The sequence below is a fragment of the Bufo gargarizans genome, chromosome 3 (genome assembly GCF_014858855.1).
Source record: "Bufo gargarizans isolate SCDJY-AF-19 chromosome 3, ASM1485885v1, whole genome shotgun sequence".
NCBI lineage: Eukaryota > Metazoa > Chordata > Amphibia > Anura > Bufonidae > Bufo > Bufo gargarizans.
In genome coordinates, this window is record NC_058082.1 from 568857976 (window position 1) to 568874693 (window position 16718).

Genomic DNA, 16718 nt, shown 5'->3' on the forward strand with positions numbered 1-16718 from the left:
GGCACTGTGGAGGTCACTGTTAAAGGGGCGTTTACTGTGGATGTTACTGTTAAAGGGGCGGGCACTGTGGAGGTCACTGTTAAAGGGGTGGGCACTGTGGAGGTCACTGTTAAAGGGGCGTTTACTGTGGAGGTCACTGTTAAAGGGGCGTTTACTGTGGATGTTACTGTTAAAGGGGTGGGCACTGTGGAGGTGATTGTTAAAGGGGGGGATGCTGTGGATCTCAGCTCACTGTTAAAGTGGCGGTCACTGTCAAGTCAGCAGGGTACTGTGAGGTCACTGTTAAGGGAGTGCGGTACTGTGGAGGTCACTGTTAAAGGCATGGGTGCTGTGGAGGTCTCTGTTAAGTGGGCAGGAAACAGTGAAGGTCACAGATAAGGGGACGTCCCCTATGGAGATCAGTGTTAAGGGGCGAGTCTCTGTATAGGGCACTGTTAAGGGGGCGGGCCCCTGATGAGGTCAATGTCAAGGGAGTGGTGTGCTGTGAAACTTACTGTTAAAGGGGCAAACTGCTGTGAAGGTCAAAGTTAAGGGTATGGGCTGCTGTGGATGTCCCATTTTAAGGAGGCAGGGCACTGTGGGGGGTCACTGTTAAGGGTTGAGTGGCTGTGGAGTTCACTGTTAAGGATGCAGAGTACTGTAGAGGTTACTGTTATGGGGGATACTGTCGATATCTTTTAACAACACGCACAAACACTAACTGAAATAGATTATATATACCCGTGTAAATCCGGTTCCTTCTTCTAGTCAATATAATAAAATCAATATTCAAAAATGTCCATCAATTTGTTATAAAAGTATTTCTACATTGACTTCTTATATTTCCAGATTCCACCAACTGACCCTCGATATGTCAATGGCAGTGAATGTATATCTATGATTCGTACTGCATCAGTGTGCAGTCTGACAAGTCCTGTGCGTGAGCAGATTAATGGCTTGACTTCATTCATTGATGGAAGCCAGGTGTATGGAAGTGACCAGAATCTCGCCACCTTGCTTCGAAATAACACAAACCAACTGGGTCTTTTGGCTGTTAATCAGAACGCCACTGACAATGGATTTTCCTACCTGCCTTTTAGTGGGAATGGACCTGACCAATGTTCTAGGACCAACCCAACATTGGGAGTACCGTGTTTCCAAGCAGGTGAGTTTATAAAAGTTTTTTTGTGGTGCTTGTGGAATTTTTAAGTGTACCTACATAATAGATGGCAGTTGTTGCTTAGGCAGGTGTAGATGTATATTCTATGTAGTGCATCCAGAACTGTAATGTGTCTAACCAGAGGTTTGGGGTTGTGTAAAACTACCCTTTATGCCTTTTACAGTATCTCAAAAACTGAGCACACCCCCCACATTTTTGTAAATATTTTATTATATGTTTTCATGGGACAACACTGAAGATTTGACACTTTGATACAATATAAAGTGGTCAGTGTACAGCTTGTACAGTGTGAATATGGTGTGCCCTCAAAATAACTCAACATACAGCCATTAATGTTTAAACCTCTGGCAACAAAAGTGAGTACATCCCTAAGTGAAAATGGCCCAATTATGCCCAAGGAGCCATTTCCCCTTCCCAGTGTCATGTGACTTGTTATTGTTACAAGGTCTCAGGTGTGAATTGGGGGCAGGTGTGTTAAATTTCCTGTTATCGCTCTCACACTCTCTCATGCTGGTCACTGGAAGTTGAACATGGCACCTCATGGCACAGAACTCTCTGAGGATCTGAAAAAAAGAATTGTTGCTCTACATAAAGATGGCCTAGGCTATAAAAAGATTGCCAGCACCCTGAAACGGAGCTACAGCACGGTGGCCATACAGCGGTTTAACAAGACAGGTTCCACTCAGAACAGGCCTCGCCATGGTCGACCAAAGAAGTTCAGTGCATGTGCTCAGCGTCATATTCAGAGGTTGCTGCAGAGGTTAAATGGGTGGGGGGGTCAGCCTGTCAGTTCTCAGACGTACACTGAATCAAATTGATCTGCCTGGCTGTTGTCCCAGAAGGAAGTCTCTTCTAAAGATGATGCACAAAAAAGCCTATAAACAGTTTGCTGAAGACAAGCAGACTAAATTCATGGATTACTGGAACCAAGTCCTCTGGTCTGATGAGACCAAGATAAACGTATTCATTTAATTTTGTGTCAAGCGTGTGTAAGGGTGTAATCATGATTCACCAATGCTATTGAATGTAAAGTGTATTATGACTGCAATGTCTCTCTTCTGCCATTAGATGCGACAAAGTACATATAAAGTTACAATGTAGTTGTTCAGTATAGAAAAGTTTATATATGTTTTACCTTTCAAAATTCAAATAATGCTAATTTAGTGGCTTAGTAGGACCATCAGCAGGGTGATAGTGAACTGTAATTGCAGGTTTGAGGCTGTCTCCCTGGGAAGGGGAGGAGTTTCCTGGCAGAGCAGGAAGTGACCAGACGGAGGCTGCCTGGTGAATGCTGAGGACATCAGGAGAGAACTTTTGTGGAGCCTGGAAGAGGATTTACGGCCCACAGTAGAGTCTGGCAACAGCACCTAAGGAATATTCGCAGCGACGCCTCTGAGAATCACGTGACTGTACGGTCCAGTTCGGGAGTGGACCAATGGATCAGGGAGAGAACACCTAGAGTCCGCCTAAGTATCCAAAGAACTATAAGTGCGGCTTTGCCGCGTCACATCACAGTGCACTGTTCCAGTAAAACTTTTGGACATATATGAAAGCTGCAGGATACAGACTTCACCTTCTTTGGATTACAAATAGTATTGTGCAATACTTAGGGTGCATCCCAACGTTAAAGCTTGCTCAGGAACATTCAGGAGCATCCAGGCTGCTTTATGGACATTGGAGAAAATTACACAAGTACTGGGTTAGTGTTAGGCAGCATTATCCTTACTGTGTGTTTATGCTCTGTTACCAATCTGTTTATGTATGCTCAGCTGCTTTTTCACTATAACTGTTCAGTGAACGCAAGTGTTGTAAAAGAACCACTGTTTGTGTCTGTGTGGCATCGTGTACCCTCTGAATCTGTGGGCTCAGCCCTCAGTCCTCTTTCATTTGGCGCTGCAAGCAGGGTACATTGATTGCCATGCAAAACGCAACTGGTTCTGAGGCAGCTCCGGCTGTGGCCCCCATCACCCCTCCTGTCGTGGGAGTAGCTCCGACCATGTGTTTGCCCACAGGAGCAATATTAAACCAGCTAGTGCAGTTTGACGGCCAAAATATGTTGTTGGAAGACTGGGCTGCACATCTTAAAAGCGCCCTCAGGTTGTACAATTTGACTGCGGATCTACAATCGGAAGTGGCACTGAACACCCTGGAAGGGAATGCTAGACGCACTGTAATACAACATCCGGAGGACGAAAGGAAGACACTGGATGCTATATTCTCGATACTCGAGTCTATTTACGGAGAAACGGCCGGTACTGGCACCCTGAGGTCCCGCTTCTTCACTCGCTTCCAGCGTGAAGTTGAGACTATTCCCCAGTTTGCTAACGCCCTCCAAGAGATCTGGGCCCATATACAGAAGAGAGAGGTCAGTGGTGCTAACGTGCTTGGAAATGAAGATCAAATCAGTTCGTCCTTGGATTGCACAGCCCTCCTCTTCGCCAGGCTTTTAGGGAACGTATCCTGGTGGATGCTATGTTGCAGTTTCCAAGATACAAGCTGAGGCTGTGACCCGAGACAAAGAAGAGGCATATGGAGCTTGCACCATGGGGATGCAGACTGATGGGGGGGGGGGGGGGATCTGCGAGAGACAGTGAAGGCACTTAGTGCATCCCTGGGAGAAATTCAGAGACAGTTGGCACAGTTACAGGCTCCATCAATTACCCCAGTTCAGCCTGATTACTGGCAAAGCGGTGCAGCCCCCATGGGTCCCCCTCTATATCGATCAACTCAAGGGGCTGGAGTGAGAGACTCTACCAGGCACTGGGCTGGCCTGGCACCACCCACAGAGACACAGTTGTGTGGCCCTCCAAAGGACTGGAAAACGAGGGGGCCGCAGTGTTGGATTTGCTGAGAAAGAGGACATATCTCCCGTCCATGCCCACAAAGGGTCCTGCATCCATAACAGCCGCCGTTAAACAGGAACCCCTCACGGTAGTGGGGCACACCGTGGGGAAGGCCAGTCGCCAGGGTACCCCTAATGACCCCCGGGACCTGGTGACCGAAAGCTCTTACCTAAAAGTGCAGATTGAAGAACAGATGGTGGGATGTCATATAGACACAGGGTCAGAAGTAACCACGATGCCAGTGGAGTTCTTTGAGAGACACTTCGGCCACCGGACAGAAATAATAGTAAGTGCAGGGACATCCCTGCATTAACCCCTACATGTTCTGCTACTTAGTTTATTATGTTTGGACCCATGAAGGTCCGCTTTAACGTTTAATACAAATACAGGAGGCTGGGTGCAGAATCACATAGCTGTAGCCCAGCCTCTATGAAAGGAAGCTGCGATCAGCGCCAGTTAACTTCTCAGGTGCCACACGTTGCCGCTGATCGTGACTTCCTGTCAGAGGCAGGGTGCCGGCTGTGTGATTCTGCCGCCGACACACCCGCCTCTTGTATTAAACATTAATTATTATTGGTGGCGCAGTGCACGCTCCCCAGTATTAAAAACATTGGTGGCAAAGTGCACCCTCACTCCCCCCCCCATTATTTAACTAATTGGTGGCGCAGTGCACCCTCCCCCCCAGTATTAAAATCATTGGTGGCATAGTGCGCCCCCCCAATCCCACCTCCCCTTCTCTTCATTGATGGCAGTGGCAGCTTCTGATCGGAGTCCCAGCAGTGTAATCCTGGGGCTCCGGTTGGTTACCATGGCAGCCAGGACGCTACTGAAGCCCTGGCTGCCATGGTCAGCTCCCTGCTGCTATGTGTACTATGCACAGGGCAGCAGGGAGAGTGTGACATCCTATTCACCCTAATAGATCTCTATTTGGGTGAATAGGACAAGGGATTATGGCTATCAAATAAAAAATAAATAAAAAAAGTAAAAAAAAAAAACACCAAAATATTAAGTATAAATCACCCCCTTTCCCAATTTTACATATAAAATATAAACAATAAATAAATAACTATATCACATATTGCCACGTCCGAAAAGTCCAAACTATTAAAATATAAGAAAAAAATATCTTATATGGTGGTGAACGCTGTAACAGAAAAAGGTTTTGTTTTTCAAAAATGAAAATGCACAGAATATCAGTATAAGTTATCGGCTATCGGCCTGAAAGTTCACAGGTTATTGGTATCGGCTCTAAAAAAATCAATATCGGTCAATCCTTAGTGCTTGTAGAGAAACAGTCTCTGTGTGGAGCTCCTGTTGTATTGGGGATGAGCGTCCTGCGTGAACTGGACCAGCTCATGTTTACAAAGGAGGGCCCAAGCTATTGAAAGAAAATGACTGCTCACAAGCCTACGCAGAAGGCATTCCAGAGGTTGATCCAGACGTGCAGTATCTGCAAAAGCACCCCTGAAGATAAGCCGGTGAAAGCAGTGTGTGCCCCATATGGATGAGCCTGTACTGTACCTCCGCGACAGGAGAAGATGATACAGATGTCTGTCGGAAGCTGGTGGAAACTGAATGGGATAGGGGTGCTGATAGAGCCTCTAGGCATGTTGGAAGCCGGACGGAGCCCAGTGGTCGCCCCCGACCATTGTGACAGTAATGGACGGCCATGTGTTAGTCCGGTGTGTCAACATACACGACCATGAAGTTACCTTCTATGCTGGGGAGAAAGTGGTGCATGTGCTGCAAGGAGAACCACTCGCTGGTACCCAATTCGCCCTATGGGCTGTTGAAAATGCCGCCTGAACCTTGGCAGTGGTCCAGAACACGGTGGAGGAATGTCCAGCGGATCTTGGAACAAATGGAGATTGATGCAAACCAATTCACCGCTGATCAGATGGAGAAGATTGAAGCAGTACTATGGGAGATACAATCTACCTTTTCCCGGTGTGAAGAGTACTTCGGGTGCACAACTGCTATAGAACATGAAATGCTGACTGGGGATACTCCCCCAATTCGAGAAAGGTACCGGCAGATTCCGCCTACTCTCTACCAAGAAGTGAAAATGATGCTGTCACAGATGTTAGACAGTGGAGTAGTAAAAGAAAGCCAAAGCCCGTGGGCCACCCCAGTGGTGCGGACAAAGGATGGGTCCTTGAGATTCTGTGTGGATTATCGGAAGTTAAACGCTGCCACAGTAAAGGACACTTTCCTCCTGCCCAGGATTGAAGAGTCATTGACGACATTACAGCGGGCCAAGTACTTCTCCACTCTGGACTTGGCGAGCGGTTACTGGCAAGTACCTGTGGCAGAGTAAGATAGATAGAAGACGGCTTTTATCCTACTCATGGGGCTGTACGAGTTCAACAGAATGCCCTTCGGGTTGACGAATGCTCCGGGTACATTCCAATGCCTAATGGAACACTGCCTGGGTGAACTGAACTTTGAGTCGATTCTGATCTACCTGGATCACATAATAGTCCATGCCCCTACGTTTGAATAACATTTGAGAAAATTACGGCAAGTGTTAAGTGCTCATGATCTTAAGATCAAACCGAGGAAGTGTCATCTCTTTCAAACAAGCCCAGAGCATCTGGGACACGTCGTGTCAGCTGGGGGAGTTCGTCCTGCGGAGAGTAAGATAGAGGCAGTGAGTAAGTGGCCGCAACCTAAGACGCTTCGAGAAGTGAAAGCATTCCTAGGATTGGCTGGGTATTATCGAAGATTTATAAAAGGCTTTGCGAAGATCGCTGGACCACTGCACGAACTCTTGAGAGGGACTGCACAGGGTCCAAAGATACGACCCATATCATGGGGACTGCTTCAGCAGCAAGCGTTTGAAGAGTTGAAGAAAGCCCTGATTAGTGCCCCCATCCTGGCATATGCTCAGTATGACAGACCATTCACACTCTACGCAAATGGAAGTCTGCATGGATTTGGAGCAGTGATAGCCCAAGAACAAGACAGGCAGGAACGAGTCATTGCGTATGCTAGTCGATCCCTACGGGACTCAGCGCAATCCAGAAAATTATAGCTCCTTCAAACTCGAGTTGTTGCCGTTGGTCTGGGCAATGACTGAAAAGTTCTCAGGGTATCTCACCAGTGCATAGGTCCTAGTAAGGACAGACAATAACCCATTGGCTCACTTGCAGAATGCAAAGCTGGGCACCTTGAAACAGATGGATGGCAAGGCTGGTGAAGTTTGATTATACCATCAAATACCGTGCCGGTAAGGACAATGCAAATGCAGATGCACTGTACAGAGTCACCTGGGAAGTCCGAGCAGGTGAGGTGGACGAAATATAATTATGCAATGGAGGGTGTTTCTACCTACTGATCTTGAAGAAAGGTGGCAAATAGTGATACCTAGTAGCCTGGCCATTAGAGTGGCCCTCGAGGGACATGAAAAGGGTGCCCACTTTGGAGAGGAGAAGACATACAAGTGGATGGAGAGATTTGTATACTGTCCGCAGTTTGAGCAAATTGTCCATGAAGTGTGCCAGAAGTGTCGAGCATGTGAGCTGGCGAAGCCTCCTGAACAGAGAGCTCCAATTCAAGTGATTAAAATGTCTGCCCCACTGGAAATCCTAATGATGGATTACATCTTGATCGGCCAGTCAGTGAGTGGCCACCAATATTGCCTTGTGATGACTGATCACTTTACAAAGTTCTCTGTGGCAGTACCTACCCGTGGCCAGATGGCGGAGTCAGCTGCCTGTGCAGTGTGCCAACACTTCATCCAGATGTAAGGATGCCCAGCGGATTCATTCCAATCAAGGAACTTGCTTCCAAGGAAAGTTGATGGGAGAGCTGTGTCCATTGTATGGGATTGAGAAGTCAAGGACAACATCGTACCACCCACAGGGCAATGGGGCCTGTGAAAGATTCAACAGGATGCTTTTACAGATGCTCCATACTCTGGAGAAAGAACGTAAGCTGTGCTTGCCCGAGTATTTGCCTGAACTACTCTGGGCATATAATAATAGTGTTCATAACACTACCGGCTATACTCAAAACACACTGCTGTTTGGTCGTCCAGGGCAAGAAGTTGCCGAAATGAACCTTGGACCTCTTTAAGAAGAGTTCCCTAGGACAGTTGACTCATGGGTGCAGGAGCACCAAGACAAACTGAGGACTGTTCATCGGCTGGTCAATGAGAAGTTGCAACAGCAAATCCCTCGGGATCACCAACCGATGCAGGTTACACCCTTGTTGCCGGGTGACAGAGTGTTGGTGCGTGCTAAACGGCCCGCAGATAAAATGGATGATCGCAGCCATATATTGTGAACTGCAGGTCTTTCCGGAAGGCCCAGTCTACAATGTCCAAAGGGAAAACTCTGATAGGACAACCCGAAGATTACACCGTAACATGCTCAGACCTTGGCTCTCAGAGAGTCGCCCCACGACAGATAATTCTGGAGATGCTCAGAATACAAAATCAAAGCCTGGGAATCCAAGAGACGTAGAGTAGTGGCTGACCCCTACGCTGCCTTTACAGACTGAGTCCTCCAAACCCAATTGTGCAGTACCAGACACTATTCCTGAAGATGCGCTACTTTTTTTCCATAAACTATCCCTCAGTCTCCCTGCTTAATCCTAAACCTAAACCTGTCCCTAATAACTTTTGAGTACCAGATGGCACTATGATGGCTCATGTGGGGGTGCTGTGCTCAGAGGTGGATGGACGGGCTTCTCTCTCCTGGCTCCGCGGAAGCAGTGTGGAGGAAAAGAGAAAAGCTGGGTTAATTAACCCCTGCCCACCCATCCAGCCAATAGGATGCTAGCCTGTATTATCACACCACCGATCAGCATCCTATTCCGGGTCATCAGGTCACCGGAGACCCGAATTACCCAGAAACGCAGCAAACCACAGGTCTGAATTGACCTGCGGTTTGGTGCGATCGCCAATACGGGCGGGGTGGGGGGGTCAGGACCCCCTCGGCATTGTCACAGAGTGCCTGCTAAATAATTTCAGCAGGCACTCTGTTCCGATCACCGCCCGCCGTGCAGCGGTGATCGGAAATACACATGGCGTACATATCCTTAAGGACTCTGACATCAGGGCATACCTGTACGCCCTGTGTCCGTAAGAGATTAAGTAGCTCAGGACTCTACCCAGACGCCTCAGAGTCAGGGTCCTAGTCTTGTGCTAAAGAGCTTGCTTACCACTCGTGTTTCTGACTTCGTGCTTCGTTCCTGGACTTCGTTTATCGTCTAATCCCAGCCTGCTGCATCGCCTCTCCTGTTGCCGATCCGGATTGTCTGATCTTGTTCCTGTGCCGCCTGCCTTGACCCTTTGCTCGTACTGACTACGGCTCTGCCTCATCCTCTGGTTCCTGTCTTGTTGCTCCTGGTAACTACCCGGCCTGTCTAACTACGCCTGTACTGTCGGTACCTTAGCAGATACCTCCTGGTCTGCCTGGACCAGTTGCTACTGACTCTGGGACTGCCCTGGAGTGGTACATGGCAACTACCCTAATGGCCCAAGCCTATCCTAACCATCAGAGGCACTAGCAAAGACCAAGGAGTTGCTTAGACACGCCCCTCCAGGGTACAGCCAGTCAGTAGCACAGTGGGTTCATATCCGCTGATCCGTGACAAGTTCATTGAGGGAACCATGAATTCCAACATGTACTGTGACATACTGAAGCAGAGCATGATCCCCTCCTTTTAGAAACTGGGCCGCAGGGCAGTATTCCAACATGATAAAGACCCCAAACACCCCCCCAAGACTACCACTGCCTTGCTAAAGAAACTGACGGTTAAGGTGCTGAACTGGCCAAGCATGTTTCCAGACTTAAACCCTATTGAGCATCTGTCCTCAAATGGAAGGTGGAGGAACGCAAGGTCTCCAACATCCACCAGCTCCATGATGTCATCATGGAGGAGTAGAAGAGGATTCCAATGGAAACCTGCGAATCTCTGGTGAACTCCATGCCCAAAAGGGTTAAGGCAGTGCTGGAAAATAATTGTGGCCACACAAAATATTGACACTTTGGGTACAATATGACAGTTTTCACTTAGGGTTATACTCCCTTTTGTTGCCAGCGGTTTAGACCTTTTTGTCACTGTTGTCCCATGAAAAGATAGAATAAAATACTTACAAAAATGGGCGGGGTGTAATCACTTTTGTGAGATACTTGTAAATATGCAAAGTCTGAGTCAGTAAGATGTCGCTCACTTCAGTGCCCCCTCTCCTTTCATGCTATGCAGTCTCACACCACAAAGAGAGAGATGCTGCAGCACAATTCTCCTCTTCATTCCGCCCTGTCTCCATTTTATTCTGTTAATTTTCTATTTATAGGTGTTAGGTTGTTGTCTAGAGGGTTTGCCTCTGTTGGAACATTGTGGTCCCATCGCTGCAGTTCTAGAACTAGTGACTGTGCCAGGCTTTGCCCCTGAACATTAAAGTGAATAGAGATGAGCTCAGGATAAGCTGCAGTACCACAGCCACACCATATGTACAGATGTTCCACTGTGTCTGAAGCAATAGTCCTAAGAGTCCGACTCCCAGTATCCTGAGAACAGGTCATCAATGTCCTCCCCATATATCTGGTGTAAATTCTTCATCTTTGCGATGGTTTCGATTATTATTTTCAGGGGATAGCCGTTCTAACGAGCAACCCATGCTGACGATATTCCATACACTTTTCTTGAGAGAGCACAACCGCATTGCTACACAGTTGAGTAAGTTAAACCCACAGTGGTCAGGAGAGACGCTATACCAAGAAACCCGCAAGATAATAGTTGCAATGCTGCAGGTGCAGTATCATTTTTGAGTATTATACCATAATAGTACATTGCCAGAGAATTTTGCTTTTACTAAAGCATGTTTGTTTTTTTTTGTCAAAAGAAAATAACATACAAAGACTGGCTGCCTCTACTATTGGGCAATGAGATGTCGAAGGCTCTACCTCCTTATACATCCTATGACGAAGATGAGGACCCAACAGTATCAAATGTCTTCACTATTGCCTTCAGAATGGGTTACACAATGGTACAGCCATTCATTTACAGATTGGCAAATGATTTCTCTCCATACAGCCCCGAGCCAGTTGTCCCACTTCATGAAATATTTTTCGCTTCGTGGAGAATAGTGGGACAAGGTAACTTCTACTTCTCTATTAATTATTTTTCTATCATAACCTATTTCTGTCATTTTGCATACTATGTAGTGTAGAATTTATAGCATTAGTATAGTGCAGCATAGTTCAATAGATCTTTTTAGTAAGGCCTCGTGCACACGACCGTATGTATTTTGCGGTACGCAAAAAACGGATCCGCAAAAAATACGGATGACATCCGTGTCCATTCTGTATTTTGTGGAAAGGAACAGCTGGCCCCTAACAGAACAGTCCTATCCTTGTCCGTAATGCGGATAATTATAGGAACGGAAATAAGGAAACAGATTGCACACGGAGTACCTCCCGTTTTATTTGCGGACCCATTGAAATGTATAGTTCCGTATACAGCGCAAAAAAAACAGAACGGACACTGAATGAAAATTTGTTTGTGTGCATGAGGCCTAATCCTTTTAGGCCTCTTGCACACAAACATTTTTTTTTCCGTTTCCGTTCCGTATACAGAACCATTCATTTCAATGGATCCGTAAAAAATACAGAAGGTACTCCGTATGCCTTCCATTTCCGTATTTCCGTTTTTCTTTTCCATTCAGGGCTCATGCACACGACAGTATATATTTTGCGGTGTGCAAAAAATACGGATTATGTCTGTGTGCATTCCGTATTTTGCGGAACGGAACAGATGCCCCCTGATAGAACAGTACTATCCTTATCCGTAATGCGGACAATAATAGAAAATGTTCTATTTTTTTTTTTGCAGAACGAACAAACGGACATGCGGAAGCGGAATGCACACGGAGTACCTTCTGTTTTTTTTTTGCGGAACCATTGAAATGAATGGTTCTGTATATGGTCCGTATATGGAACACAAAAAACGGAACGTAAATGGAAAAAAACAAACGTTTGTGTGCCTTAGGCCTCCTGCACACGACTGTATGGCTTTTTCAGTGTTTTGCGGTCCGTTTTTCACGGATCCGTTGTTCCTTTTTTTGTTTCCGTTGTGTTTCCATTTCTGTTCCGTTTTTCCGTATGGCATATACAGTATACAGTAATTACATAGATAAAATTGGGCTGGGCATAACATTTTCAATAGATGGTTCCGCATAAAACGGAATGGAAACGGCAGACATACAGATGCATTTCCGTATGTGTTCCGTTTTTTTGCGGACCCATTGACTTGAATGGAGCCACGGAACGTGATTTGCGGGCAATAATAGGACATGTTCTATCTTTCAACGGAACGGAAATACGGAAACTGAATGCATACAGAGGACATTCCGTTTTTTTTTTGAGGAACCATTGAAATGAATGCTTCCGTATATGGACCGTATACGGAACGCAAAAAACGGGCAGTAAACGGGGGGAAAAACGGCCGTGTGCAGGAGGCCTTACTCTTCTTTTCTGACAACCCTATATTACGCCCGCAGGTGGAGTTGATCCTTTACTCAGGGGTGCGATGGTCAATAAAGTGAAACTGAACCGCCAGGATCAGATAATGGTTGATGAATTGAGGGAACGTCTTTTTCCAGTGGTTAATAGCATTGGCCGTGATCTAGCGTCTATTAACATACAACGGGGTAGAGACCATGGCTTACCAGGTAGGTGGGAACACATTTGCAATATTGGTAATAAATGGATGTTTTAAATAATTTTTTATTTTAATGTATATGATCATTAAGCTATGCAGAAAATGATAGTGGTATAGAAAGCAGCACATAGTTTAATATAAACCGTGTTCCTTACAGTGGCAGAGTGTGAGGGAGGGGAAGAGGGCAGTCAGTGCACCATGCATTCATGCCTGGCTCTCTCTGGTGGGTCACAGAACATGCATGGGATGATTCGATGACCATAGAAGAAGTGGAGGAGGGTTTAGTTTAGGGGCCACGGTGAGGGAATTTTAGCGAGTGGCTCGGTTGAGCTTACCATGCATGTGTATGAGAGGATCGGGAATGATAACTGCCGGTTGAATGAGCAGAGAGATAACCAGCCCAAATCAGGAAGCATATAAAACCAGTACCAGAATCCAAATGCGATTATGGCAAACAACCGATGATATTTACAGGCTGAATATGTACAATTTGTATCAAAGCAGTAAAAAATATGAAAAGCATATAGGGCACATTTATTAAGACCGGCACTTTAGACGCCAGTCTTAATAAGGGCCCATTGCTGCCGGTGCATCGGCCAAAGTTATAAAGAGGCAGCGACCTTCCGAGCTGTCTTACATTTAGACAATTTTCCACGCCTAAAACACGCCCCTTCCCTGCCCAGGCCACTTTTAGACCTAGCATGAGTGGGGAAAAATTGCAGATAGCGGTGCAACTAACCGTTGCGCTGCCATCTGCACTGGAAATATGCCTAATTTAGGTGTATTTCAGATTAGTAAGTGACCCCCATAGTTTTTTTTTTTCTCTTCTTTTTCCCCCCATATATATCAAACAGCTTAAATACAACTTACAGCATGATATCCCCTCACCCTATATGTCCACACTTAGAGAAAAAATGCAGTCTTTTTGATTAAATTGATCTTTTTCAATTACTTTTTAAAATCAGTCAGTAAATAAACTGGACACACAATCCCATAATATTTCTCTGATGATAGTGAAGTAATTCTACACAATTCTTTACCTCCTAGGATACAATGCTTGGAGAAAGTTCTGTAATCTTTCTGCACCACGTGATGTCGATGAATTAGCTGCTGTGCTAAATAATCGGGAAGTTGCCAAAAAGCTCATTGATTTGTATGGAACTCCGGACAATATTGACATCTGGGTTGGTGGAGTCTCTGAGCCATTAGTTCCCAATGGAGGAACTGGGCCGTTGCTATCTTGTTTGATTGGAAACCAGTTTCGTAGGGCTAGAAATGGAGATAGGTATGTGCCAATTATAAATACAACGTGAAAATATATGTTATACGTTTCTGTTGTTTGGATAGCTTTTAACACCTTAAGGACCCAGGATGAGAATGCTTGTCCTAAATTGCTGGTACTTTGTGCCCCAGGATGAGCATTCTTGTCCTGTGGTCCTTCCCCGTGATCAGCGACAGGGGCCCAGCTGTTACTGACTGCCGGACCCAGGCTGCGTCTACCAGCATTGGTGATAACCAGTGATGGCCAGTTCGCCGTGTTTGCCTGCGAACACATGCGGGCTGCCATCTTAAATCACAAGTCCAGCGATGCACAGGTAAGTCATTATCTGTGGCTGCGCCACGAGTCAGTCTGAAACAAATGCGGTCACCGGGAGCAGGCAGTTCCAGGAACAGCCGCCGGGGGCTTTCATTGGGCTGTTCTCGGAACTGCCTGCTCCCGGTGACCGCATTTGTTTCAGACCGGCTCGCGGCGCAGGCAAAGGTAAAGACTTACCTGTGCATTGCCGGACTTGTGATTTAAGATGGCAGCCCGAATGTGTTCGCAGGCGAACAAGGCGAACTGGCCATCACTAGTGATAACACCAATGCCAGTAGATTAACCCCTAATATGCCTCGGTCAGTGCTGACCGTGGAATATGGGAGGATGGCGCTCCTGATCCATCAGGTCCCCGTGCTGTGGTGACAGGGACCTGATGGTTGCCATGGCAGCCTCCAGCTTTTCAAAGGCCTTGGGGCCCGGCAGCTACAGAGGCCTATGAGGCCCAGCCCCCAGGCTGGGTCTCATAGGCAAGCTATCATTGTATTACACTGTGTAATACACTGATAGTCAATGCAGTACAATACAGATATATTGTACTGCATTGAAACAGGGATCAGACCTTGAAACGCGCGTTAGATATTAATATTTAAGCGACCTTCACGATACATACCGCTTTAGGTGATGCATCCAAATAAATAATTGCATCAGATTGACACTGTGGTAGCATGGGTTCTCTCAGGCAGTTATCACACATATATAGAACACATCTATATACGGAGCCTGGTCATATGGATCCGGGGGCATAGGTTTCAATCAATAGGGACTGATCATCCCATGCATTCTGGTGCATACACAGCTTATTACATCAGAAGTTATACTCAGCCCTGGTCACTTTTCTTTCTATACCTCCACATTTACAACAAACGCAGAAACATTGTTTTCTGTACTAGCTTACAGCCCCCTTTATAAACACCGAGGGACTTTATAGGCTGAGGTTAGAGTCTGTGATACAAGGGCAGCTGCCCTTTTAAAGATTTTAATCAGTGATTTAGAATAAAGATTTATTATTTTCATTTTTAGTATCTATACAGGCAGTGAAGTTTGATAATATTTTAGATACATTACTTTACTATTCAGTGATTTCTCTGACTCTCTGCACCCCCACTGGTCAGCTGTATAAAGGGGCTGCAGTGATTGGGCCACAAGAGGTTAATTGTTTACATGGGTCTGCCACTCAGCACGGTAAAGGGTATTGCAACTTCATCCCATTGACATGAATGACTGTATTACCTGTGTGCCTGTAAACTAAGCCATGCAAACAATAATGGAGACTTTAGCTCTTGGTCAAATATCTCTGCCACTGAATCTCTCTATACCTTTCTAGGTTTTTTTATGAAAATCCTTCGGTATTCAGCCTAAAACAAATACAATCAATAGAAGAAGTGACACTGGCACATATCATATGTGCTAATACCTATATTAAACAAGTTCCTCAAAATGTATTTTTGGCCAATGAGTTCCCAGCAGATTTCATTGACTGTTCCAAATTCTCAGCAATAGACCTGAGTCCTTGGGAAGCTTAGATCACTGATGGTAAGTACACGCTAATACAACAATAAAACTAAAAAAATAATAATAAAATAAATTATATGAGCAGGAGACGGCCATTTATTTAGGATGACTCTTAATTGATTCTATTAATGATCCAACGTATAGATTATAGATACAGACACTGTGCTGATTCAATAGGTGCGGGTCCAAATCATGTCAGAATAGTACAAAGTACATGTTAAGAATGATATAATGTTATGGATAGAGATGAGCAAATTTTAAAAAAAATCTATTCGGACGGTTCGCTGAATTTCCCAAAAAGATTTTATTCGCTTCAAATTTATTTGTGATGAATCATGTTAAAAAAAACAGCTATTTTCTGGCTGCTGAGAGCCTGCATAGTAGTGAAGAACAACATATCAACTAAATACACCCCAAATCAAGGAGGAATGGATGTACTTATATACAAAAAAAACAAAAAAAACTGTTTGTACTAGACAGCAGGGAAAACAATAAAATGAATAGAACACCTAACCCAAACCCGAACTTCAGTGAAGAAGTCCGGGTTCGGGTCTGGGCACCACATTCAGTTTTTTCTCATGCGCGTGCAAAACACATTGCACTCACGTGGAGAAAACTGAACATCAGAACGCACGGTGAACACGGCAAACTGGCCATCACGGTCAGTGAGACCAGAATAAAAGTGCTTCAGTTGTAATGTTTTTCTCCGTCTCTCTCAAAAAATGCTCCCAAATCCAGTCGCCTAAGCTTCTAAAAAATTTGGATTGATTCTATAGAATTGATTTACTCATCTTTAATCACAATCAGTTTCTATAACTGTATTTTATATTTATCTGTATTTGTCTTCATTACAGATACAATAATCCCATGGAAACCTTCAAGATGCAAAAATGAAGTCCCTTGAACTCCTGCGCTGATCTTCTGTACAAATATA

General features: G+C 45.5%; 1 protein-coding gene across 1 annotated transcript in view; it reads left to right on the forward strand.

Annotated features, from left to right (window-relative positions):
• The window catches only part of LOC122931839 (myeloperoxidase-like), a 75252-nt gene extending 59457 nt beyond the window's left edge, over positions 1-15795 (forward strand). The window contains exons 7-12 of the mRNA XM_044285894.1: positions 829-1144; positions 10603-10763; positions 10856-11108; positions 12512-12682; positions 13720-13957; positions 15597-15795. Of these exons, the coding sequence (XP_044141829.1) occupies positions 829-1144; positions 10603-10763; positions 10856-11108; positions 12512-12682; positions 13720-13957; positions 15597-15795 (1338 nt within the window). The remainder of the gene's footprint in view (positions 1-828; positions 1145-10602; positions 10764-10855; positions 11109-12511; positions 12683-13719; positions 13958-15596) is intronic.
• Positions 15796-16718: the final 923 nt, after the last annotated feature.